The 27,174-nt window shown below is 41.3% G+C and overlaps 1 protein-coding gene across 1 annotated transcript in view; it reads right to left on the bottom strand.

The window, feature by feature from the left end:
- LOC110472153 (cytosolic phospholipase A2 epsilon) overlaps window positions 1-27,174 on the bottom strand; it is a 35,088-nt gene continuing 7,914 nt past the window's right edge. Inside the window, exons 5-22 of the mRNA XM_077784413.1 lie at window positions 17,657-17,793; window positions 16,725-16,853; window positions 16,037-16,077; window positions 15,435-15,477; window positions 14,938-15,001; window positions 13,814-13,983; window positions 13,605-13,694; window positions 12,828-12,865; window positions 11,665-11,800; window positions 10,062-10,198; window positions 9,542-9,767; window positions 7,772-7,886; window positions 7,215-7,352; window positions 6,217-6,324; window positions 5,005-5,193; window positions 4,064-4,230; window positions 3,140-3,326; window positions 1-311 (exon numbers count right to left, since the gene is read on the bottom strand). Coding sequence (XP_077640539.1) covers window positions 1-311; window positions 3,140-3,326; window positions 4,064-4,230; window positions 5,005-5,193; window positions 6,217-6,324; window positions 7,215-7,352; window positions 7,772-7,886; window positions 9,542-9,767; window positions 10,062-10,198; window positions 11,665-11,800; window positions 12,828-12,865; window positions 13,605-13,694; window positions 13,814-13,983; window positions 14,938-15,001; window positions 15,435-15,477; window positions 16,037-16,077; window positions 16,725-16,853; window positions 17,657-17,793 — 2,426 coding nt within the window. The remainder of the gene's footprint in view (window positions 312-3,139; window positions 3,327-4,063; window positions 4,231-5,004; window positions 5,194-6,216; window positions 6,325-7,214; window positions 7,353-7,771; window positions 7,887-9,541; window positions 9,768-10,061; window positions 10,199-11,664; window positions 11,801-12,827; window positions 12,866-13,604; window positions 13,695-13,813; window positions 13,984-14,937; window positions 15,002-15,434; window positions 15,478-16,036; window positions 16,078-16,724; window positions 16,854-17,656; window positions 17,794-27,174) is intronic.

The raw sequence follows: 27,174 nt of genomic DNA, 5'->3' as shown, positions 1-27,174 counted from the left end.
TTATTTCGTATGCCCTGGTGCTGGGCAGTCAGCCAAGTGCTGGGTTCCCTCTCTGGCAGGCACACGCGTGCTGCAGCCACCGGGTGGTTTTTGCAGCGCTTGCTCTTTCTTATGCTGCTTTTTCCGCTCCACAGCGGTACGCAAGGCCTGAAGAATCAAATCTTTGTTGTTCTGGACATTGTAGTAACTTAGATTCACCAGTTTGTCGAAATTTTCCTCTGAATAGCTCAGATTGTTTATGTAATATGGGCCACAGGCATTGTCCACATCAACCTCACCCTCTGCCATCTCTGAGGGACTACGCTTCACACCTAACAGACAAGCAATGGCTTGGTTAATTTGCAAAAAACAATTAGGGTCTGGGTGTTTCTCAGGCATGCACAAACAATGGATCACAAACCTAAACTAAATCAGTTTTTTGCTCGGCCCTGCACCGATGGGACATGGCATAGGAGCAGGCTGAGCTTCTATCTATCCACTAATACATGGAATAAATAGGTTCTTGGAAGGGAAGAGGTAAATTAATTTTGTTGGATTTTGAAGATTACTGGATTTCAGTACGTGCCTTTGACTGCTAAAGGACAGCTGAAGATCCCACCCATGGGCAGAGACTTGAGGAGGTGGAGATCCACTGCTGTGTCCTGTAATCTCACGCCATGGATTCACCCCAGCCAGCTCCTAAGCAACACAGCTGCTTGCTCAGTACCCCCTGACCACTGGGGGAGGAGAGAATCAGAAGAGCAAAGGGAGAAAATGTGGGTGGAGATAAAGGCGGTTTAATGGGACAGAAAAGGAAGAGCAACACAATTCTCATTCCAGATCCCAAACAAGCACTATACCAGCTGCTGGGAGGAAAATTAACTCTTTCCCAGATCAAACCAGGTTCACATATGTTTTTATGCTTCCTCATCACTTCCACAGACCCTTTTGTTTTCTGACAGCTGGCGTGAGGGAAAGAGAGCATTGGCAACCCAGAAATGGTAGGTAATACTGTCAGAGAGAGTATCAGAAACATAAGAATTTTTCTGTCAGCGTCCAGTGAGACCATCACATTGCCAAGAGGGCATTACTGTAGGAAACAAGCACCCTCCACAGTCACAATACCTGTGCACCTGAGCCATGGCAGGGGAGTAGGCACTGGGAAAAGTCAGCATCTCCCTGACAGGACCTCATGCATTTGGGGAATCTTCTCATGTATCTAACAACATCAGTCAAAGGGTTCTGATTTTCTTTGAGGGGCTTGTTGGAGTCCAATAGATGTACTCCTCTCAGCTTTGCAGACAGAGTTACAGTGAACTGGTGCCACTCAGCTGAAACAGTCTAAGGTCTCACACAGAGACCCTTTATACTTGATTATGGAATAGACTAATAGTAAGAAGTTAACCAGTTTGAATATGTCTGGTTTACTTGTTTACTACCCAGACTCTAAATTCCCCTTCAGAACAAGGTGATGGATGAACTGCCTATGGAAAAACTGCCTGTTCATGTGATTGTACTAAAACCTTGCATGTTGTACAATTTAGATCTGGGCTAGGGCATGCTACTGAAGCCCTATAAGTTACACTGATCTCTGCCTGTCACTAACAAAAGGCAGACATCCTTTTCCAGCCTCACAGAACCATCTGCAACATCCATCCTGCTGCTATGGAGGTCAAGTCTCAGGTGCAAGGTGTCAGTCCTCCCAAAAAAAATCTGCCTGCACAGAGCCCTTTCATGCCAGCTCAGCTGACATTCTGCTCAAGGGAGCATGAGAGGACCTCTTCTTTCTCTTCCTGTTTAGTCTCATCTTGCAGCTACCAGCTGAACCGGTTGGGCAACACAAGCTTGCCTCAAGTGTATGCAATATATAGATATTGTGCAGGTCTTCAAATTCATTTTCTTCATACCTAGAAACACCCCTTTTTAGACTCACTGATGATATATGTTGACATTTAACATCTGCACATCATCAGATGTACACCGGATAGTAGATAACTGACTTAGGCTAGACATCCCTCATTTCTGGAAATTATTGAGGGGAAGAAGGTAAGCAAACCCTGTCACAGAGAAATATAAAAGAGCAGTTCAGTATAGAAGAGCAGTACAGAAATCAAATCTCAGCTCTCCTTCTACTTCTTTCTTCATTTTCCCTCTCTTTAGTTCTGTCTACAAAAGGCAACTGCAGAAACCAACCTTTGGGCTATCTCATCTTTGGTGAGAGCTGGAGTAGAATGGTGTGTGTACAAGCATAAATGTCTTTAGTCTATTTGAATCCTGTTTAAAACCCCGGTTGTACACCTCGAATGTGCAATGAACTCAATTGACAAAACAAAAGTACCATATTATTTTTTACAACTTACTTAATATAAAAGGATAAGGATTGATACAGCTGGGCCAATAGTTTCTGCATTTGTTTTGGTTTTAAATTGAATGTACCATGTACTAACCTAGAACTTCTGGCTTTCAAGTATACTGTGGGGCTTTGAAGTGAACTCACAATCTGAGTTAGGAATTTTAGCATCTGGAGAAGGAGTAACCAAGGCTTTGGTAGCAAGAGAATATTATGGCATGTGGGATATGGTACCAGAACTTAGAATTCATCAGTTTAAAAGTCTGGCAATGTTGCTATTGAAACTCTTTCCATTTCAAAGGGAACAGACACTGTTGGAATGGCTCAGTGTTGTACTTTCATCATGTCATTATGCTTCACTGTTACATTTTCATCACTTTGCTAGCTCATAGTTTTGTTTTCAAGGTTATCTGCCTAACTGTAAGCCTAGAAATTATATTAAACAATGAAATCCTTGGACTCCTTGGAGCATTCTCTAACAGAAGAGGATGACAAGTATGAGAGGAAATTACCCCTGGTAATTTCTGCTACTGCAGATAAACAAAATATTGTTTTCCTCAAATAACTGCAATCTGCTTATGAAAAGCCAAAAAAATCTGAAGAGGAAAATATGTGCCAAAGGCTAATGCCACATGCTTCTCTACTTGTCCTGTAAAAATCACATATTTTAAGTTTCTTGATATGGTTCAGATCTAAGCAAAGAGAGTTCAAGTTTATTATTACAGTGTGATCTGAAAAAAGATATTATACAGTAAAAAAGAGGAAGAAAGTGGCCACTGGCTGTAATGTGATGGGTAACTGTTAACTTACCAGGTGCTTTGTATTCCCTGAAGGTGTCATTTACTAGAGGGAAAAATATCACAATAGGTGTTTCTGGGCTCTCTTTATCACCAACTATGTAGCATTCCTTCAGATGTGGAGTTTCCTGATCGTCTGGCACCTTTGTAGGGAAAGGAATTCCCTGTTTCGCAAAGTATTTAGAGGCATCTTTCAGGGGCTTGTTGCCACAATAGGAAAACAAAACAAAAGAAAACATCAGAACATATGGGAAGAACTTTAGATTTGACCAAAATCTAATCTCACTGGGAATATTTGTGGGGCAAGGGATAGGTCCTGACAGATTATGGTACATATCCAATTTAGGTGTTGGCTGTTTATGGAACCAAGCCTTGGAAGGCCAGAGTTAAGTGAGATGGATCTGAGTCCACATGCCTGTATCTGAAAATCTACATTGGCTGTGTTTCACATTTGGCTATGAAAAAATTGCCTTTAAACAACTTTTTATTCCTAAGGAATTTAACATTCCTAAATGCAAACTGTTCTTGCATTTATTTGCATATCTTGTCTTCTACATCAAACCCTTCTATTGTTGCAGTTATATTGTCCTGATGGTACATGTATCCTTGTATAGGAATATGTATGGTTGCATTGAGAAATATTAGAAAATGTTTAAAGGCAATTAGCTTTATTCATTCTACTTTTGACAGCCTTCAAACCATCTAAAACCACTTACATGTAATAAGGGGCAGGTACAGTTTACTAAATTATTACTTTCTGATAACATTTTTACTGTTCCATAAAGATAGGTGACCCTCAGTTAACAGTAAACTGTTAAGTTATCAACACTTCCCAGATGTGGGGAAAACCAAAAGTTTCTATGAGTAGAGGATCAGCCATTCTGGGGACTCAGTGATGAAACAGAGAAAACAGTGAAGAACAATCTGCAAGACTCACCCCTGTCTGTGAGCCTGAGCTGTAGTTGAAATGCAAAATGACATCCACTTTCCTTTCTGGCCTCATAAGGGGTGGGTAACTGGTAGCAAAGGCAAATGCAGTATCAATCAGGATGAGGTAGTCTGTTGCTGTTGTCAGGTGGTTGGGCTGGGAGTCCAGCTCACAGTCTAGGAAATGAGCATGTTTTTTCAGAGAAGGTGCCCAATGCAAGGGAAGTGCTGAGGGAATTCTACTGTTGACAAAAAGGGCCTTCAACTTTTCTTGGGTCCTAGACCTGCTTATATAGCTGGTGGCTGCAGTTCAGTAATTTCTCAGTTCCTCATATGGCTTCCTGTTTTCACTCTTTACTCTGCAATTTCTTTGGTTTTCCTCTGACTACAAGGCATTAACTTAGGGCCCAGGAGAATAGACTTAATTCACCTTGTGTGTGTGACTCTGATCAGGTTCGTGTGGTTTTTTGTTTCCTTTTTTTTTCTTTTCTGTTAATCTGAAACAAATTAAAATGGCACCTTGCTCTCTCAACACAGTAAAAAGACTAAATATGTTGGCTGCCTTGCTCACTATGAGAAGCAGCACACAGCTACAATGAATATTTAGTGCCAGACTGAACAAAAAAATTCCCTACCTGGATGACAGGGAATACTGTGATAAAGATTATATCTTACTTAGAAGTAAAATTGTAACAGGAAACTAAGCTTTCTGCCACATCCCTTGAGCATGGGTGACTTGGGATTCTTCTCACCTATCAGTCGTGAGACTTTATGAATTTTTTAAAAGAACTTATTTTGAAGCCTCTCCTGCTACATATTCTTAGCTTTCAGTGACAGCTTCAAATTCTATCAGAACAAAACAAAAAAGCAGCTTGATAACTTTTAAAGGATTGTTTCTTTTTCACAAGGATGGTTTAAACTATAACTCAAAGCAGGGTGTTGTTACCATACCTTTCCACTTGGAAAACTCGCTCTCTAGGTAGTTGTTGTTTATCTGGAGGCCTTTCAGGAAGTTATGGATTTCTGAGGCTGCTGGACGTAACATTGCAACATCTCGGAATATTTCTGAAAAGCTGTCAGGAGGACAAACCACTCGAGTATCCAGCTCATTTGGTCTTGTGGGGAATATGGCTTCATCATCTGCAGAATAAAGAATAACAGATTATATATGTGGTTCCACTGTTGAAGTCAATCTATGCAGTCATCCTTTGGTTTAATATATTTGGAAAACTTGGACTTCTTTATCTGTTTACTTCCAGGATTTTCACAAATCTCTCTCTTTTTTTTTTTAACTAAGCTTTGAAAAATCCCTTTCTTCTTTTCATATCACAGTGATAAATTCTTTATTTGTACTGCAAAAGACTCCATCTCACCTACTAGAAATTTCTTTCCTTTGCTATGATTTTATCCATTAAATATCTTGTACTTTGTCTTCCTTTGCTACCCCATGCCACATTTTCTCTCTCAGACACATAAAAGGCCACACAATAACAATCTCTCAGCCAAACAAACATAATTAATGTTTCTCACTAGCAAATACAGAATCCTTGATTTAACAACCAGAAATTACTCCCTTACAAGTACTAGAAGATAAAATATGTAAGCCTTTTTGAAATTCTTCTCTTCCTTGTAATCTTTTCTTTGTAATGTGTTTATCTTGTGTATTTGTCCTTGAAATCTGATCCTGCAGATATTTCTTAATTTTGTATCATGTTTTGCAAATCTTATCCATATGCTAGTTTGGAATGACTGCCAATAATACTGAAGTTTGTGTCAATGTTTTGTAGAATTCAGAGATGCAAGGATGTTGTTTACTCTCATTTCTCTGATGCTTCAGCTTCTGAGAGACGAGCTGGAAGGTTGTGGAATGCTATGTGAACATCTCCCATCTACAGGGATATTTTCCTCTAGGTGTACCCTCGTGCTGAGAAAACATAAGAGGGCCATTGTCTCTCTTATTTTTCTGTGATGGATCCTATGGGTACTTTTCACATACAACTGAAATAATTGCTATACATGGCATGAATTTCCTTCTGGTTTGCATGTGGATAATTGAAATTCCTGAAGAGAACATTCTAAAAGGGATTTGAAAAATTCAGGAAGAGAGTAGCAGCACAGAGGGGAAAAGAAAGATAAAACAAGAGTCACATAAGAATAACCCACCTATGTCAGTAATTTTGTCTCGTGTCCATTTGTGCCAGAAGTCTTCTGAATTAACAGATATATACCAAGCATCCATGAGATTCAAGGAAAATACACTGCTCCAGATCCCTGTGGCACAGGATGTATTTGACAGAAAATAAATGGAGTGCAAAGAAATTTGATGTAAACCTTTCAAATAACTGTGTCACTAGACACTTCAGGAAACTGGGGCAGAAATGTCCCCGCATCATTCTAGAGAAGGTAGGAAGAAAGGTGTAGAAAGGGGTTGGTGACCTGAGAGCATTTCTGATCACAGAAGGGAAGACCTGGGTCCTTACCAGAAACTGCAGCCAGGGACAGAGAGATTCTAAGTTGCTTCCTTACACCTCACCATTAGCTGTAGTGAAATCTCCACACAAGCAAAAAGTTTCAGCTTCTCAAAAAAACCCCTGAAACTTCCTTTTTCCTTTATGCAATAGGTGGAAGTAGAAAGAACAATGAGGCAAGAGATTGCTTTTGCAAAGGGAAGAAAGATTTCCTTACTGCTTTCACTTTTTTATGCAAGAGGGGAAAAAAGATAAATATTATGACCTATTTGCACTCTGAAATGAAAATTTTTATCTTAAGAATTAATCAGAGCTAGATGTGGCAGGAACTTTGTAGATATAAAGGTATATTTTAGAGACTCAGGCTGCAGGAAAAAACAATTATTTTATTTAGCAGCAATGATGCATAACTTTTGTTGCTGACAAATATATATAGGTGAAGGTCTCCTGTCAGTAAGCATAACTAATGATTAAATCAATAAATCTGTTAAGATGAATAAGATCACAGAGAAAATGAAAAATCCTGCAGATTGTGACCTGTTATGAGTTCTGGTATTTTACCACATCTGCTATTTATATCTGCTATTTATCTGCTCCTGGCAGATAAAAACGCACTAATTGTTTAATTTCAGAAGAGAGGTTTGTGCATTAGCAGATTATATTATACTAATTTTCCCCAGAACAACAAATCACCTTCCAAAAAGCAGATTCTGGATTCTGGGACTTTCTTCATCAGGCGGCCCATGAAGAACTCGCTGCCAAAATCTTCTGCAGGAATGAAGGCGCCATATTTTGGAAATCCTACCTCATAAGGGGTGAATTCCACCCATTCTAAAAGAAAAGGCATAAGACAGACTTATTACAACAGCAGAGACACAATTATTTGAATAAAACATTATATTGGCCATGTTAAGGCAGACTGGTTTCTAATTAATGCCCTTTGCAAGCAGGCATGTATTCACTGTACATTTCACAGTGGTGAGCATGCAGAACAAATTGTCCTCTTACATCTGTATGTCTTTAGAAACTTTTTTATAGTTTCTACAGAAGGGCATAATGTCTTCTATTGTCCTGCTTTTGATCCTGAATACTGAATTATACTAAGGTCTTCAAAATATTAACTATTAAATTGCTCCTCTGAGGTGTATTCGCCTGTTAGAGTATTTGTGCATTGAATTGATATCCTTATCTAATCCTAAATTGACCCCAATTGGGATTAAATGTTGAATGCAATTCTGGAGTATTGTTACCTCTAAAATCCTGGTCGCTGATTTTATCTTTCACATTGAGAGAGAGGTAGATGGGCAGGGGGTTTTGACCCTGATTTAGTGCCTGCTGCTGATCTGTGAGCTTATGGCAGTCCTCCTGTTTGGAAGAATGACAGTAGCTGAGGACAATTGGATGACATAAAGAGCCTCTCACTTCATCTAAAACTGGTTTCTGACAATGAAGTGCATATATGACTCCAACAAGGATGCTCCCTGGTTTCTTAGTTCAGAAGGGTGATGTCAACCCTATCCCTGCCCCAACGCTTCTGCACACAAATAATCCTAAATTCATATGTTGAAAGAATATTGTAAGGAGAAAATGCTGTTACCCACATTTTTTATTTCAGAAAAATGTCTGGGAATATTTGGAAAGCACTCTTGACAGGAAATATTTCATTATGAAAGAGTAAAGCACTCTGTGACTGCCCAGAAAAACACCTTTTCCTCAGACCTGTGACAGAGACAAGGCTCATGCAGAGTTAGTGTTCCACAAGCCTTAGCCCTTCTGCTGCAGAGCTCAGGCAGGGTGGAAAGGGTGGGATGGTTTGGGAGCAGAACCAAGGTTTCTGAGTGTGCTCCTACAAGCAGAGCTGCAGGTGCTCCCCCTCAGTAGAGCAGCCCATGGAAGGATGGCTGTGTCACCAATGCCACCAGGCTTCCCTTGGGCTATAGTTGGTCAGGGGACAGGGCTGGGGGGACACTCTCAGCTCCCTGCTGAACACAATCCCAGGGAGTCTCTACCACTGTGCTGTGACCAGGCAGTAGAAATGTGGATGTGTGTGGAGTTAATCATATTACAGGGGGAATGTTTTCTCATTCTAAAGTATAAATGGCCTAGTGGGAAAGAAATATTAATGAAGATTAAAATAGAGCCTGAACACAGCTCTTGATGGAAATGTTTGCAGGGTGATGTCTTACTAACAGCTCAGAGATACTGTCTTCAGACTTGTGAATTTCCTTTGCCTTGCCTTATTGTGCAGCTCTTTTAAAAGAACGGCAGGATTTTCATTCAAATATTTACATGTGAATTCACAAAATCACAGAATAGTTGGGGTTGGAAGGGCCCTTAAAAGTCACTTAGCTCCAATCCTATGGCCATAGGCAGGGACACCTTCCACAAGACCAGTTTTTTATTCATCCAACCTGATCTTAAAGACTTCCAGGGATGGGGGTCCACAACCTCTCTGGGAACCTGTTCCAGTGCCTCACTACCCTCATAGTGATGAATTCTTCATAATACCTAATCTAAATCTACCCTCCTTGACCTTAAGGCCATTTCTCCCTTGTTCTATCACTACATGCCCTTGTGAATTGTCCCTTTTAGATTCTGTGAGGAATAAATTAAAAGATGTTCATACTGTAAGTTTCCTGTTATTTCTTTTCATTCCCATCCTTTCTGTACCAGAAGAGGTACCTTCTGTGAGGTTAAGATCTGTATAATACAGCTAACAAACATAATGAATGCCAAGGCACATGCTTTAGGCATCTATATGAAAAACAAACAAACAAGCAAAAAAACCTATTTTGAATAAGAGTGAAAAAACATTGGCATGTCTTGCCGAGAGAATTTGTGGAGTCTTCAGCTGTGGAGTTATCAAAAGCCCATAGTTCAGGGTAGCTGTCCCTTCCTAACCCTGCTTGGACAAGATGAACTCCAGAGGTTACTTCCAACCTCAACTAGCTTTTATTTACTGTCTTTCCCCACTGCTGTATTCACTAGACATTCAAATCTGAAAAGTGTTGTTACTGTACCTTATCATGTAACATGGTTTCAATGATGAGTCCCCATAGATCCGTGAAACACAGCTGATGTCCTTCCTGTTTCCTCTGGCGCAATTCTTCCAAATAGTATTTCAGACGATCAGGGGCAAAACAAGTAACAAACTTATTTTTAAGTACATGCATTCGGGCGTCATTGAGGGTTTCCTTGAGATCCTTTTGGGACCAGTCAGGATCTTCATACAAGTTTGACATGGTCCTAAAAAACAAACAAAAAACCCACAAGGAAAAGTATGAATTGTGAAGCAGAGCTTTGGGAAGTTATGGATGTTTGTGTATTATGTCTTCACTTATATGAAAAAACAACATGTGTTTGGTACTATCCACATATTTAATTAATTGCAAATGTTGTAAAATATCCACTGAAAAAAACAACAACAAAAAAGCCACAGCAGAAAAAGAAAGCCTTTTCTTGATAGTCAATCTCATATAATTCAATATCACTCCTTTATGTCAATTATGGAAAATTCCTGTGTTCTTATCTTGGTCTTACCATGTTGTTCCAGACAGACCAGTGATATATGAGACACAGTTCAAGACATTCATTTCCTGCACACTGAGGAGGTGAGCATACAGGGCTGTCAGAGCTCTGGTTCCACCTCCTGTTGTCATGATTGCCACCACAGGTACCTGTTCAATCCCAAAATACACACGTTTAGTGACAGATATGAGAAGGGGCAGAGACATCTCTGATTAGAAGGAGAAATTTACAGCACTGATAAAAGTAGTGAAACCATGCCGCCAGTCCAACATGAAGAAAAACCTGAATTAATAATGAGGCATGAAAGGAGTAAGAAATACTTCATATTTTCTTCTATCAAGCAGCTATGCAATGGAACATGAAATCCATTATCACATTATTAGTGCTCTGTTTGAAAGCCCTTAACACAGAGCAGCAAAAAATTAGAGGAAGTGGTACCTTCTTTCATCTGAATTAGATTATTATCAGACCAGAATATATCAGTGGTGTCTCACAGATTCCATGTCAGCAATAATAATTTCTCTTTCCCTGAAGTTTGCTGAAATTATTGTACAGTTATTCCACAGGCCATACTAGAAATGTCATGATTGATGGATTTAAGAGCACAGGCAGTTCAGAACCCCTGAAACCAGGGGCTGGTGACACCATTCCCTTTTAAAGTTTCTGGAGGGACAGAGAAACCATGCTCACTCCACCTACCACATATGTATATACAGTACTAGATATGCAATGAGCTGCAATTACTTGCTTCTGTGATTATACAGAAATCCATGGACTGGCAGTCTTAGAAACAGAATTGATTAATAAACATGAATTGGCTTCTTTAACAGTAAAGACAGCTAATGTGCGTTGGAGTGAATGAATGTCGCATACAAATCAGAAGAATATAGAGAGATTGCATGTTCTGCAGGGAAGAATGGGCTTTACATCTGAGGGGACTGGAATGGCCCATATGTCTTAGTGCTGGCATTGAAGGGCAGAGTCTTGTGTCTGAAAGGTCCAGCTGTGCAAGAAAAGCTGAACTCAGTTTAGGTCAAAACAAGAAAAATATATCATGTCTGCATTTGAGTTTAGGCTTCACACTCCAGTCATTTGTGCATAATTAAAAAGAAGAGAAACATGATTTTTCCCTGCCTTAAAATTTCTGTTAACAATCCTGTTTGCTGAGCAAGAACATGCTGAGCAGATGAAGTCAGACTGGCTGCGTGCTATGTTCACACAACAGGAACCTAAATGGTGGCACAAAGGATACACAAAATAAAATCCAGTTTTAACTATGAGGGAATGAAGTGCTGACTCCACTGTTCAGATTTGGCCAAAAAAAAGAAACTTTGGCCTTGGTTCTGAGAGCAGCAAGCCCTTCTCTACAGTTGTGGGGCAGACTGCTACTGAACACAAGGCTAGATTCTCTAGCTTCAGGGCTAAGCTTTTTATTCTTGTTTATGATGAGTACTCATTTCTTCCCTAGAACAGAGAAAAGAAGTCAGCCACTGAGAAAAGAACTCAGCTGTAGCTTGTACATGAAACTACAGGGTTTCCAAATAAATGTGCTCATCAATGCTATGTTTTGACACTTATCTGTGCAGAAAGCAGAGAACAATTATGTCTCAGATACCTCATCATCCTGCAAGTCCTCCTCCAGGTGGAGAATGTCCTTCAAAGCAGCTGCAACCACCTTCTTCCTCTTGCAGATGAAATCCTGTTCCTGGGCACACAGATCAAACCCCAGGCGTACGTCTAGGTCTTCCTGGCTGGAGCAAGGATCAGGTATCATACATCACATTTGGAGTCTAAGCCAGCATTTTAATTGCTTTACTTCAAAAATAGACATGCCTTCACTACAGGTCTATATAAAGCAAAGGAGGACGATATTAAATTTTCTGTTTTTTTCTTGGAGAAAAACAGTCCATCTGCCTTTGAACTGAAAGGATTTTTTTTTTCTCTCTGACAAAGATGCCTGGAATTAAATATAGCTATAAATAACAGGCGTTTCTTTTCAGACATAAATCCAGAAACCTGAAGAGGGCAGTGTTACGAAGGTGGCTTTTAAAAGTTGTGCGAACTTCCACTGATATCTGTGGAAGTGTTCTACTGAACTTGTATATTTGCATGACCAGATGTTATTTTGATACTTATAAGCACTACAATTGTGCTTTGAAAGCTGCTATGAAAATCCTTAGTCTTCTAAGGAAGAAGTTTTTAAATGATACCTGTAAAGTGCATTTATTATTTCATAGCATATTTACTGAAAATTAACAGCATGATGGAAAAAGCATATGCTTTTCTGGAAGTTCTCATCTATTACAATATGGATCATAATGTAACAAATCCATCTTATAGATTTTACTAAGGCCTGAACAATATTCCAAAACACACAGTGTGTTTCCTTGGTTTAGAAATAAGCAATCACTTCACTGAATTTATTTGCACTTATCTCATTGAGTAGACATTAAAACAATAAACACAGGTACATTTATTATTTCAATTTTTTTCCACATCTTAGAGTACATGTATGTATACCATATACCTGTATATACATAATACACAGTATGAATAGAAAATTGGTGTGTTCTTTATAAAACCTTTTCTTGGCTCCCTGTCCCACTACAAAATCTCCATTGCTAAAAATCTTTGCATTCTGTACTGAGTGTATTTTATTTAATAGTCTGAAATGAGGATGGACCAGCATCCAGGACAAAGGCAATAACAAAGGGATTGGAACTTGATTTACAACTATCTAAATACAAAGAACCAAGGGGAAAACCACAGGTGTCTTACCATTTTTTCACCTTAAGGAGCAAATCAAATTTTCTGTGCTGAAAATTGAAAAGGTAAAATGATGAAAATTGATCTTTTGTTTAAAAGAGTTCATTTCCCCCACTCAGACTGAGACATAGATATTTTGAGTCATCATTATACCTACAAAAGTCTGAATCCTAAATAACCCAGATCTCTTGTCAATTTTTCAATAGTAACCAGAGATGTGCACTGATTTAATACACTGTCATCTGTCATCCACATGTTATCTCTCTCATAAAACTCAGTGTAGCTTGCCTGGTACTGGTCAGCTACACAAATGAATACTAGAGGAGCTGCAGTGCTACAGCTCACCTCCCTGGAAGGATCCCCCACTGAAGATGGGTGTTGAAACCAGAGCTTCTCACATAACAATGTCAGATACAAGGGGAAGCCCAAGAGGCTGAGCATCCCACATTTGTGGCTCAGGTTTGCTTCCTGGGGCAGTGAGCCTGGCTGCAGCCTTGCCACTCTGCCCCAGTGGCACCCAGTCACCTCCAGCTTGGTGAAGTACATGGACAGTATAAGGAGCATGTACAACAGCTTAGATATTTTTCTTCTTCCTCCTTTTCCCATGGATTTTCCATTTTATTTTGTTCCAAATAATTCACTTCACTATGCATTGCCCTAGGTTTGGAGGGAGGTTACAAAACAACTGTCTCTGTAAGAAGAGAACTGGCCCTTGGTTTCTGCTTCATGCAAATCAGAAAGAATTCTAAAAAGCTTGCAAAGGATTTTCCATGGCCAGCAGACACTCACCTCACCAACTACTTCCTGCTCGGAGGGGAGTGACTTCAGAGGGATTGTCAAGGGGACACTTCTCCTTGGTCCACATGACATGCAAGCACACTGAAAAGGAACATGGAGTGCTTGTTGGTTAAAAGAGAAATTTTCCTCTTGCTTTCTCTTTACTCACACATAAATGTCAGGTCATAGAACTGTGTCTACCATGTTCTGGGGTAACGTACAAAGGTGGGAAGCTTCCTCTTCTTTCTGAGTGCAACATCCAAGGAGGGTTGCTTGTATCTGGCATAGTGGAAGAAAGTGGGATCTAGGAGAGGGGAGCGAGAGTCACAGCCCACTGAAACTGTCTGAGTTTCTTCAAAGGATCCTCTCACTGTAAATGTTAGCTCATTCTCTAAAACAATGAGATAAAATGCATAGACAAAGTTACTTATAATTGTAAATTAAAGAGAGAGGAGAAAAAAAGAAGCAAAATGTAGCTTTGAACAAATTCCTTCTCCTCTTCCTTTGTATTTGGAAAACTATCTTCTAAAAGTGATCCAAACCCCAAACATTTCAGGTGACTGTATCATTATAAGGTGCTGAGCAAGAAGTCAGATGGGAACGTGACATGAATAGCACTGAAATTTAGATTGCTGCTTTTCTGTTGCAGTTTCATCAAGACACAGTGAGTACAACCAGGTACTTTGCATAGTAAATCATCCTCATCCCAGGTGAAATAATGAGCTGAAGAAGTTCTCAGTCCCCTAAAATAAGATCTGACTCTTATGAGCAGCAGATGACCCTATTTATATGAATAGTTCAGCTAATCCTGCCAGTGTGCATTATGCATGCTCTGAGATTGCCTACCAGATCCAGCCCCTCAGGAGATGTGGGCAGAGGAGCTTCTAGATTCTGAATCTTGACCAGGGTCAGGCAGGAGCCAGCTGCTGAGTGGCTAACGCCTGCAAAAAATGAGGTGTTTCTGTGCACATGTGTAAGTTGAAGTGACAGAGATCCTGAGCACAGTTAATGCTATAATATAACCATAACACTTTAAAAAGGAATTAAGCTTCTTCAGGGTTTAGCAGTAATGCAGCAGAGGTTTGCAGAATCTCAACTTGGGTTTTAGATGCCTTCTATATAATCATCTGATTCTAGTTGTTTCTAGTCTGGCACAAGACTCCCCATTAAGTCAGAACCTTGAACCTATACCTGCTGCAGGACTGGTGACATTCCCTATTGCACATTTTGCACAGATCACCTTAAATGATCAATTGAAGCCTTAGTATTTTGCTGATGTAATGTCCAGGCCTTGTTAAGAGGCAGTAATATCACCAATATTTATTTTAAGATGTAATAATCTTACCTGAAAAACGCTTCTTTTGCCTCCTGCTGTCCAAGTGAACTTCTAAACAGGCTTCTTCACGACACTGCGGTAGGTGTGATGAGGACAGAGAATTAGGTAATTCATCCAGCTATCTCACCACCAGTACTGGTAGATGTTGAAAGGATCATTGTAGGAAAGGTCATTGTTTGAATGGGGCAGAGGCAGCTGTGTTGGACACTTTTGCCAGACACAGTGAATGTGAGAATTAATTTATTGTCACATGGGAAGATGGTGCTATGCTAAACACATTGTCATTTTCAATGACAATGCAGACAATGGATGCAGACAAAATTAGGGAAAATTATAATAGTCAGAAGACTCCTCTAAGATCATGCTGTTCTCCTTAAAGATAAAACTCCTAAGAGAAAATATCACTAAAGAATGAAGACTTGCAATGTTTCCCTCACTGACATTATAGCCAGCTATAGTAAGGAATGATGTGGGAAAGAAGACAAAAAACCAAAACATTATTTTACCACTATTGCCCCATTTGTGATGATGGTTTCAGGAGGACCCTGTCTGGAAAACAAGAACAAATAATATATATTTATAAACAATACATTCTGGATACTGTCCTGAATAGGACACATTAGTTTCTCTGAATTTTTTATTACTATTATTTTATTTGCTCCTTGTTATTTCTGTAAGTATACTCCCTTGACACTAGATGCCACATAATGACCCAGCAGAAATTATTACATTCCTGTAGGGCACCTGGAAAATACTTGCAACAGCCTTAGTAGCACAGGCATGACACAAGTTGGGTAGCAACATTCTTCTCACCCAGGATTTTCTCAGAGAACACTGTCCAGTAAATCTGCAGACTTACTGCAGTGGGGCTTGCCAGCCAACTGTGAACTACATAAGTCAAAAATCTTAAGAGAAAGCCACAGAACTAAAAATTCTCAACTCTTCTCCACATCATGGAATTTTCCCTTTCATATAATGATTTTTTTAATGCACATGTTAAGTCTGGAAAAACTTGTATCTGGCTATTAAGGTGGTACTGGATCTATGGAAGGTTTCCCTGCACTAATGCATAACTCCAAGCTACCAACAGTAATGGGGTTTTACTCACATGGTCTCCAATACAAACTCAACTTCCAGCTTCTCCTTCCCCTGAAAATAAAAAAAAAGAGAAGCTGTCTCAAGTAGCATGTATAGAGATTTTCAAAGTGACTTTAATTTTTGCAGGCACCGTGTCCTTTAAATTTAATAAGTAAAAATATCCTGTTTTGTACTTGCTATTATCAGCATAAAAGGACAGAGGCAGCTTTTTCTTCCCCAAGGAGCTCAACTGTACTTGAAGAACAAAGGGTGTTTGATGCTTAAAATCTCCCTTACAAATGTATTTCACACTTTTTTCTCTGCCAGCTTCCATGTGCTGAACATGGTATTCTAAGGCTTAGTGTTTAGAAAAATATTGTGGAAACAGGCCATTTCCCTGTGCTTGCATTCTTTTTGTTTTTATAGTCTTCGTGATTATTATTTTCTATCAGATTATTGAAAGTGCAAAGCTTCCCTAAAATTGCATCTACTCTGCAGCTTGCAAATTTGGCTGTGACCTGTGCCAAAGGAAACTAACAGGAATTTGAGAAGGCCATCTATTTTGCACTGATGTGCAGTTTCCAGGATGCTAATAAATTTTGCTACATCTTTACCACCAAGCTGTTCCTGGTGGTAAAACCAGAAGAGAGAGTGCATCTCTTTAACAGAGGGGACAGAATGGACATCAAGCTGTACTAAATGTCTCACCAAGCTCTTACCTCTGGGGTTAGTGGGAATGCTGTAAAAACTCTTTCCCCAAGGGGGATTTTAGCTACATCAAAAAGCACAATTGCTCGGTCATCATCATGAATGATATCATCATCAGAAACAGTAATTTCCAGAACATTCTAGGAAAAGAAATTAAAAATATCCAATTCACTAGCATGTATGACATACAAGAAATATGACAATCTGCAGCTCTTCCAGGCTTAGTGTCTGCTTTACATAGAGGAAATAGAGAAGAATTAATGAAAAGGTGTGAGAAGGAAGAGTAAGAAAGCAAGTAGAAAGAACCAGATCTTAGTCTTATCAATTAAAGCTGAACTGACATCTTGTTTGGGTCAGCTGTTATGCTTTTAAGTAGATTTCATAAAAAATGCAATCTTCTAGGGAAGAATATGGATGACCAGAAGTCCTATATTGCTTCATATCAGCAGGGGCAGCAGAGATTAATTATTTCATATCAATAATCACTCTTCTAGGTACTTGGACATTCTGCTTTCAGCCACCTGTTCACAGGTATTTGAATGTAGTTCAATTATCAGGAGCAAACTGAGTAAAGATTTTAATCATACTAGAATTTGGCATCATCCCCTGCCATTACTTTATGTCCTTTCAGAAGAACATGTGGTTTTCTGTTACAGTGTAATTTTATATTTTAATTTCAGTTTCTCTGTGTTGTCACAGTCATGGGTCCCATCAGCCTTCCCCAAGGAGGTCAGACTATCATTACCCATACATAAATAACAACTATCTGTTAGGAGTAAATTGGATTCCAGCAAAGCCAGAATTGCTTTGCTTCAGCTTGTATGGGGAATTTTAAGTAAATTCAGAAATGCACTAGAAGATATTTCTAGTTTAGGGGTTTTGGGATAAACTGAGAGACATTGTGCAGAGATTAGATAAAAAAGAGAGGTTTTGGGTTGTTTACCTTGACTTTTCTCTGTATCCGGAAGTAGAAAGTTTCGTTCCACACAGGATTTCTGCAGTTTTTGATGGTTTTGGTGTGGAATATTTCATCTGAAGCTGTTGGCAACCAGAGCCTCACATAGCAATCAGATTGGCTCACTGCAGAAACACAAGCACAAAGTATCAGGCAGAGGAGGCACGATACAAGCAGTGGAGACATTGAAGCGGTCTATAGCTCAAACATGGGTGAGAGATGACCAGCTCTTTCTGATAAACATTGGCCAAACCAATAGTAGATGTCTGACATACCTGGTTATTAACTCCTTATGACAGAAAATTAATTACTCCAGTGACCTTGATCCTGGTCTCCCTAGGCGGGGTAGGGAGGGAGAGGCCTACCAGCAATTCAAGAGCCCAGCAGGAGCTGGGACCATTTCCTGGTGTTTGCTGATGCTTGAAGGACCAAGAGTCTAATTCCTACTTCACATCTCTTCCCAGGAAAAGTGAAGTGGCAGAAAGGATTTGCATCTTGTGGATGGAGGGAGTGGAGTAAGGCTGTGCTTGCTCTCTGTTGCCATCTCCCACAGATCCTGAACCAAGTGAGCACCAAGGAGATTCTCAGACCTTGGGCATGAACTTTTCCAGTGGCAGCTAGAAGGGCTGATCCATCCTGCTCTGTAAACACAGGCTTTTGCCAGAAAAGAGGAGGAGCCTGGTGTCGTGGCAGTCAACAGAGAGGGCCACCTCCTGAAGAAGAAGAAGAGGAGAGCACCTACTATCTGTAAGCATGGTACAGGTCTTGAGTCAGCTCCTCAGGGCTAGAAGTGAGCTCATCCCTATGTCCTTCTTCAGGATACATTGCTTTGGGATATTTTGCCTAAAAATAAGGTGTTGCCTGAAATCTAGAGACCCTGTGACATTCTTAGGGGAGGGTGCCTGTCAATTAGGGAGATCCCCATGTAACACTTTGTGCTGAATTTTGAAGGAATTTCTTGACACTGCCAGGAGTTTTATCTCTAGAAAGCAGTAAATTGCCTGTCTTTGAAATTATTTCCACTGACAATATTTCAGAGTCTCAGAATTTACATAATGATGCTGACAGGATAATATGTTGACTTTGGCAATTACCAGTACAATACTTAATTTACTAGGAGTGGGAGGGCTATGCTTGCTGATCTCTCTGATAACTGAAAGTCCTGCTCTCACTGTGCTGCCTGACAGCCTGCTGAGCTGTGGTGTACTTATCCTGATAAATGGTATCACTGCCTCTGATCTAGAGCCAAGAACTAAATGTAGCTTCAGGGCATCTGGACCATCCCTCCTCTCATTAATGCTCACACAACTGCCAATCTCAAGTGTACCAAAAACATGAATCCAGCATCTCCAAAGATGCCAAAGTGGATGAGGGGGGATGTAATTCAGAAATTAACATTTCTGAACTGATTCAAGACATAATTTCTCTCCCTTTAATTTCTAGATGTCATAGAGTACAGAAAGGTCACATTTCTATATTTTTGCTGCACTTCCAAAGGCACATTCTTTTCCTTTCTCTTTCTTCCAGAAAACCAAAATGGTCTTGAAAACCAAAATATTATTATTTTATTTTAAATCTCATTTTTTCATCACACACTGTATAAAATAAGATTTGTGATAGAACTGAGAAAGCTGGCAGTACAAAAGCTCTGAGACAACCATGAATGGACAGCTGCAGGATTTATTAATGTCATTTGTTACTGTTTTATCTGGAATTTACTGATTTTCTGGAGTGTTTTCTTTGGCAAAATATCTTCATGATGCTACTCCCTAAAATTACTGTTCAGTATGTGTCTTGATTTCATAAATATTTATGTCAAATCAGCAATTGAAAATTCTTTGTCAAACTGATGAAGTACAGGATAGATACATAAAAAGTGAGGTGGATTAAAAACTGGTTTAACCAGCAGGGTCACGTAATTGTGGTTGGCAGCACAAAGTACAGTTGGAGGCCAGTGTCTGCTGGTGCACCCCAGAGGCTGATAGTGGAGCCAGGGCTGTTTAACATCTGTATTAACAATGTGAGCGATGAGACAGAGGTCAGCTTCAGCACATCTGCAGGTGGAACAACACCTGGGGGAGCAGCTGACACCCCAGAAGGCTGTGCTGCCATTCAGAAGGACCTGTGCAGGTGGGAGGCCAGGCCAACATGAGCCTCATGAAGTCCACTGAGGGAAATGCAAAGTCCTTCACAGGAGGAAGCAAAACCCCAGCACCAGGATGGGCTGGGGCTGAGCACCTGCACAGCAGCTCTGCAGAGAGGCATCTGTGCGTGTTAGTGGACAGCAGACTCAACATAGAGTCTGAGCTGTCCCTGGGGCAAGTGAGGCCAAGTGTTGCCAGCATCTGGAAAGGTGGGCCTTCCTCTCTGCTCAGCACTGACAAGGCCACATCTCTGGGTTCCCCAGTACAAGAGAGGTAAGGATGTGCTGAAGTGAGCTGAAGAAAGAAGTCCATAAAGAGAATGGGGGAATGGATCATCTGCTCTGTGGGGAGAAGCTGAGAGAGCTGAGACTCTTCAGCCTGACACAGAGAAGGCTTATGGGGTCTTATCAATTTCTGTAAATACCTGATCAGGGGAGAGGAAAATAAATAAGTCTGAGTCAGACCCTCTCCGTGGTGCCCAGTGAAAGGTAAAAGGACACAAACCAATATGCAGGGAATCCCACTGAAACATAAGTAAAATTTTGATTTTTACCTTGACATTGTAAACACCAACACACACTGTCACAGACTGCCCAGAAAGGTTGTGAAATCTCTGCCCTTGGAAATGTTCAAAACCCAAATGAATATGGCTCTGAACAACCTACTGAAGACAAACCTGTTTATGGCAGCAGTCTGGACTACACAATCTCCAGAAGTGCCTTCACACCTCAGCCACTTTGTGTGATTCTGCTGTAACAAGGCTAGTTGGTCACAGACAAATATATTACATAATAGTGTTAGTAACTCCTATATAGAAAATTTGACCTTGAAGGTGGGGTGAGATGATACCACTAGGACAAAGTACATTCTCTTCCTGTGAAGAAAGGGGACTATGACACAACTGGTTTTGCCACAATTCATCAACAGTCCCTACCAATGTGGAGAGGTTATTGTTTTCCATAGGATTCCTGTGATTTTCTATGTTTTCCTTTAATTTTACAGACAGTATTCCCATGCTATGGTTCTGACTGAGCTTATGTATTTCTGTAAAAGTGGCAGTTCACTAGAACTGAGGCTAAACTATGAGGCAAACAGTGAGATAAAAAATTACTGGATAGTTGAATGACTGCTGAATACTATGATGATCATGATACCATTATTTTATAGGAGCTCTTGAAATTACTAATCATCTTACATTGCTCTCTCTTATCCCTGAAAAAAGTGTACAGGAGAGCTACTGAAAATGTTCCAGTTTATTCATTGCTACCTGAGAGCTAATGCTTAAAAATTCTATTTACATTTTCTTCATGTTCCAGTTATAATGCAGTTGCTGGGCTTCATTAGAAGTTTCATGCCATGCCAGGCCCTTACTTCAGTGCACGTGTTGCAACTTCCCTGATGACATAATGTCACCTCATGTGAATGCTGAGACATCTGAACTTACAGTCTCTTTGAAAGTCAGCACTATGACCCTGGTGTCCTTTTCCAATTTGTAGCTTCTGATTCAATTTTTATGATTATGAGACCGCTTCTGAACTCTGTCTTAGAGCTAAAGATCAGTTAAAAATACAAGACCAGAAGAAGTAGTTCAGAACTGCACTATGTGTGCTGCTCTGTGAGAGTACAGTCCTGTGAGCTGTACTTGAGATGAACCATCACGTGCTAAAATCACTCATCTCCATCACAGGTAAGGAGAAAATTACAGCACTGAAAAGCAAAGCATATAAGAAAAACAAGTCTCATAGGAGCAATGAATGTAAACTACTAAATCCCATCTGTCCTGTTACTGCATTTTGCAACACCAAAACAAAGAAATCATTTTCTTCTAGTGAAATATTCTTCACCTGCACAGACAGGTTCTCCTTGAATTCTAGTTTACTACAGTTCACCTAAGAGGAGGAGGAGGAGAACTGCTCCCATTTCTCAATTGCTGGACATGGTCTTTGGGAACATTTTCTCAGTACAATACAAAAAGGATTAAGGATTTACCTCCCACTGCTATCTGAGAGGAGATTTGGGCATGGCTAAGAGCTCTACCACTATCCTGGTGCAACATTCTTTTGTAAGCACAATATTGCTCTCTGTGGCTTACTTATGGAAATAACAAAAGCTCATTGATGAACTGTGCTTAATCAGTGATGTCTTTGACCAGGGATGAGCAGAGTCCCTAAGTGAATGAGCCCTTTACCCAGTCTAGCCACTTAAGTCAAGTGGCAAAGTAGGATTTTCTCCCTGGAGCAGATTCAGTGGGTGCAGTCCCAGCTCAAAGTTTCATACCCTGGGTCACCTCTCCCTCCTGCACCACTGTGCTCCCACTTGGCACCCTGCTTTCCTGGGACAGGGCCATTAGTACCACCTGTACTAGCTGTAATCTCTCTAATTTTTTTTTGCACTTATTTTCTGTAGCAAAAACAACCCTTAATATCACTGGAGAATGACTGATTTGCAAAGGTTCCAAGTGTACTGTTGCAGAACTGACTCATTTCTTCTGAAGTGATAATATAAAAGCTTCCACAAAATAATTTCATAAGGACATAATTTCTTAGAGGACAAAGTCTCTGAGCTCCTCTTTTATAAATATGCAAGGTCTCTTCATTCAAGGATGAAAACCCAAAAGAAGATCTGAAAACAGAAGGAAAGTTGAGGAAGAGGACTGATTGTTCTGATATTCCAGCTAAGACTAACAGGTTTGTTTCCACAAGCTGAGAAGGTTTCCACATATGTCAGTTTTCTACAGTAGAAAATATACCAGAGTGCAGTCACATTTTGACCCAAGAATAACTTTCCTACCTCATTTCCAACAGCCCCTTGATCTGGCAAGACTTCTCTCAGAAAAGTTACTGTGTCCCAGAAAAAAAGCACCTGTCAACCTGAAGCTCACTCCAGGTAACTTCTTATTGGGGCACAGAGCTCAAATTCACCTCTGCAGTCCAGGAAAAGCGTCGCAAACACTCAGTACCAGTGAGGTTAAATGTGTCAAGCCAGACCTGACACCACCACTCTTCACCTCATCTGTGTTAATGAGCCAGAATGTGCACTCCAGCAGGAAAGGTCATCTCCTGGAGTGTGGAATCAGCTGGTACCCATGGAGGCTGCCACAGTTTCAGAGAGCAGTACTGTCACAGAGACCTCTTTACTCAGATCTTCAGGATTAGGTGAGATCCAGTGGAGTTTTGCTCTTTCACATGGCACTAAGTAGGGGGGCAGAAATGATGTAACTGCAAGTCTGTTCACCTGCTAAGAATCTGGAAGAGGTTTGCTTCCACTTCTGTTGCCTCAGCACAAGTCCCCTCCCTTGGTGCCTGAACTTCAGGCATGCCACATGAGGCAGATCCCTCACTCATCCTCTGTTTGTCTGTGGAGCAGGCACAGGATGCCAACTTCAGCCACGGGGTTTAGGGGCTGCCATAAAATGAGTAAGCACTAATGATGGTGAAAATGGGCCAGGCTGGGAGCTTGGTGCAGCTCTGTATGGCCACCTAATAACTCACTTGTTTAAGGAGAGCTGCCAGAAGGCATCGGAGAGTCTGTGCCACCATGGTCCTCCTCTCCCATCACCCAGCTCCTTTTCCATTCTTTTGAGAAATGCTGGGTGTCATTAGCAAGAAAAGAAGCTAATACACCATTTCCCTGCCATCTCATCCTGACCAGATATTCCTCCCAGACATGGGGAGTTCTGTAGAAGAAGTGACACCATTAACAAAGTTAAGAAACGTGAGTTTTTGTAAAAGCACCAGCACTGACTTTCAGCTGAGAAGGAGCAAATGAACACACCAATGACCTAAAAAGTCATTCTTTTACCAAAGTCTGCACTCACTCTTGGACTGAGGAGGGGAATACCACTGCAAAATAGGCACCAGACTGCAAGAGACTCAAACTTTAATGGAATTTATTCCTTTCTAGTCCCCCCACAACCTTCACAGCCAAGCTGCATAGAGCACCGGAGCCGGTGATGACACAGTTCCTGCAGGGCAGCAGGATGAGTGCAAGTGATCTTATCTGGGTGCCTTTCTCTCCCTTGCCCACAGTGAGATCAGGGAGTGCCAGAAATGTTTGAGTCTGACCCATGATTAGTAATTGGCATAAAGGTTAGTTAGGAGTACAGTGCAAAATAATTAGCCCAGGTCTGTCAAGAGCATTTGCATGCTAAGATAAGACAGAAACCAATTATATGTAGCATGAAGCAGATGTTGGAAAGGAACATCACTCAAGTATAGAGGACACTGCAAAAAAGGTGAGGGGACAGCAGGGATATGAAAGGGGCCGATTGACCCATTCAGGAGGAGTGAACTTGCGGTGGTGTGTTTTTCTTTCATTTGATATTTGTTTAATATCTGTTTCCCCCCCCCAACCCCCCTTTCCCTGCCCCTTTCCCTAGAACCTTCCCTGTCATTCATTCTAGCCCCCTCCTCAGCTTCCAGATGTTAGTTCTGCCCTAAACTCCTCCCCTGCTATTCCCTCATTGGTTACTGTTCCTACACCCGTCCTCCTGAGTTCTGTATAAAACCTTTGCCCCCCCGCCCGCCGGGGTCTTGGGGCTCATGGAATAAAACCATCTCGTTTCCCCCCAAGTCCCGTGTCGCCTTCGTCTGTCCCTGCGCGCCACGAACTGAAACTGCAGAGCTTGCGGGGGAAAGCGGCCGCCCGTTCTCTTCCCTCACCGCCCAGCACGGCTCGGAGTGCCGCGGCGAGGAGCGCATGCCGCGCCTCAACATATGGTAGCAGAGGATGGTTCCCTCCTTCGTCTTGTAAAAAAAACGGGCAAATTTGTGGGGGCGCCCGCCTCACAGAAGAAGAAGGAAGGAAGAGGAACATCTACGGCCGTAAAAGCTCTGCCTGATGCTATGAGGAGCTGAGCGCCGAGCGAAAAAGATTGAGGCTCCGGGACCTCTTTGTTCTCGCCATCTTCCCGCCCGGGAGCAGCCGCGCTGCACGGGCAGCCGGGCTGCAGAGCTTTTTGGCGGGCAGACTTACCCGAGAACACAGAGGGCGGTTTTGGCAGCGGCTCGGGGGAGCCTGAAGAGGGGCTGACCGAGAAGAGGTTCATTCCTCGGTCAGCATCTGCAGCGAGACCACCGGAGGCTGATAGTGGCCGAAACCAAGGCTTCGGGGACGAGTCTTGGTTTAACGGGAACACCCAGGCTTCCGGAAGGGCCAAACCGAAAGAGAAGGAACATCCCCAGTTTTCAGCGCGACTTTTCCATCGAGTCGAGGAGAAGATTCAAGCCATCTCCGTCCGAGCCTGCAAGGTAAGGTAGGCTACACGGGGTGGGGGTCGCCCCGACGGGCGGCTGGGTCTGTCACTTTTTTTTTCTCGCGTTTTAACCCCCGTCTGCGCCCAGACTGGGGCTGTAGCCGTGCATGTCCCTGGCAAGCGGGTGGGTTTTCTTTTTCTGGGAGAAGCTAGCACTGAGTGCTATCCTTCGCCTAGTCTTCTGTGGGGACCTAGATTAGATCGCTTTTTCTTCTCCTCGAAAAAGTTGTCTTCTCTATCCTCCCCTCCCCATTCTGGGCTGGACGGAGGGGGTAGAAAAGACACCAGTAGGGATCAGCTAAGAAGACGACACGTTAGCTATAGGAGAGTTGTTAAAAGGGGCCCTTTACACCCACGCATTGCGCCGACATCCAGCTGCGTCGGGCGGCCCCCCCCCCCTCCTATAAATTTCCCCTTTTTGCTTCTGTGAAGCTCCCTATGCCCCCATCCCCTCGGACTTTCCTAAAACCCTTTCCTATCCTCCCTTGGGGATTGCTGTGGCCGAGCCGCCCCAAGTGCCCTGCCGGACACCGCTCAGGCCAAGTGCAGTGTGCCCGGCACCCCTCTCAAGATGGCGCTGGCCACGCCGCTCGGGACCCATTTCCCGCCTTGACCCTTCTTTTCCGCCCCTGGTTTCCCGCCAGTCCCATCTCTCCCCCAATAGCCCTGCACCGTCCCTGCACGAGGCTAGTCCCTGTTGGGGGAGGCGGGGTTGGATATTCCCCATCCTTCTTCGGGCTCGTCCTCCGGGGGGAGGGTCGGGAGGGATCTTCTCCCGAGGAAATGGAGCCGAAACCCGGGACTGAGGATCCGTCATTTTGTCTTCCCCCTGAAATGGCGGCGCCCCGGTCCACCCCTTACCGATACCCCCTGTTAATCATGGCAATCACTAATTAAGTGATTGTCTGATTCCCCTATCCTATTCCTTAATGTACCCTACCCAATACTCCTTTTTATTTAACTACGAATTCCTCTTTTTGCTTTTGATTATTTTTGAATAATCTGTTTGTTGAGTTATATTTTATAGAAAAAAAAAAAAATCATCCCAGTTAATTATTACTCAAGATATTATGCCCACCTCTCAAACGGACATTCAAATTGAACAAACCACATCGCTATCCGCTGACTCTGCTTTAAAACAAGCGCCGTTATCCGCTGACTCTGCTTTAAGAATTTAAGAAGCTGAACATCGCAAACGCCGCGACGCAGCAAATTCTAAATCAGATGAAGTCACAAATCCTGCTGTGCTTTGTACCCTTAATTTAGACTCTCATTTAGGACAATTTTATATATTCCAGATGAAGTTTTTATATGTTTCATATGTTATAATCACAATTAGTTTATCATTTTTTAATGTCTTTCAATTTATGTTTTTTTAATAATATATAATGTTACAATTTGATTTTATATTAAGTTGTTTTGTTATAATTATAATTAATTCAGTCTTTTCTGATATTTTTTAACTTAAAGGCTGTGTTTAACCATTATTGCTACAGGAATCACTCAGCTACTATATCGCTTCAGGCTTGCTGCATTGCTGCGAAATTTAAAAATTTATTAGTTATATTTAGTTGATCTTTTATTATATTTAATTCCAATAATTCCATTTAATTATTTTATTCAAATTAGATAGTTATAATTTTAATCATTCTAATTAAATTTTTTAGTTTAATTTCTGTCAATTATTTCATTCTATTTCAATTATTTACATTATTTACATTATTTTAAATTGTTACTCAGAACAGCAAAACAGCAAGTTTTGTGCAGTCTTGTGTCTAATTTAAGCTGTTACTACTCTTCCTGCCCTATAAATGCAATAATGTGTCTTTCATGTCCTTTAAGTAATTTACAATGTTATCATATGATTTTATATTATTTGCATGTTTTATTAATTTGCTTAAACCACAAAATTCTCCTTCTTTTTGTAAAGTAAAAGAGGGAGATGCGGTGGTGTGTTTTTCTTTCATTTGATATTTGTTTAATATCTGTTTCCCCCCCCCAACCCCCCTTTCCCTGCCCCTTTCCCTAGAACCTTCCCTGTCATTCATTCTAGCCCCCTCCTCAGCTTCCAGATGTTAGTTCTGCCCTAAACTCCTCCCCTGCTATTC

The sequence above is a fragment of the Lonchura striata genome, chromosome 6 (genome assembly GCF_046129695.1).
Source record: "Lonchura striata isolate bLonStr1 chromosome 6, bLonStr1.mat, whole genome shotgun sequence".
Taxonomy (NCBI): Eukaryota; Metazoa; Chordata; class Aves; order Passeriformes; family Estrildidae; genus Lonchura; species Lonchura striata.
This window is presented reverse-complemented; position numbering and strand designations above follow the sequence as displayed.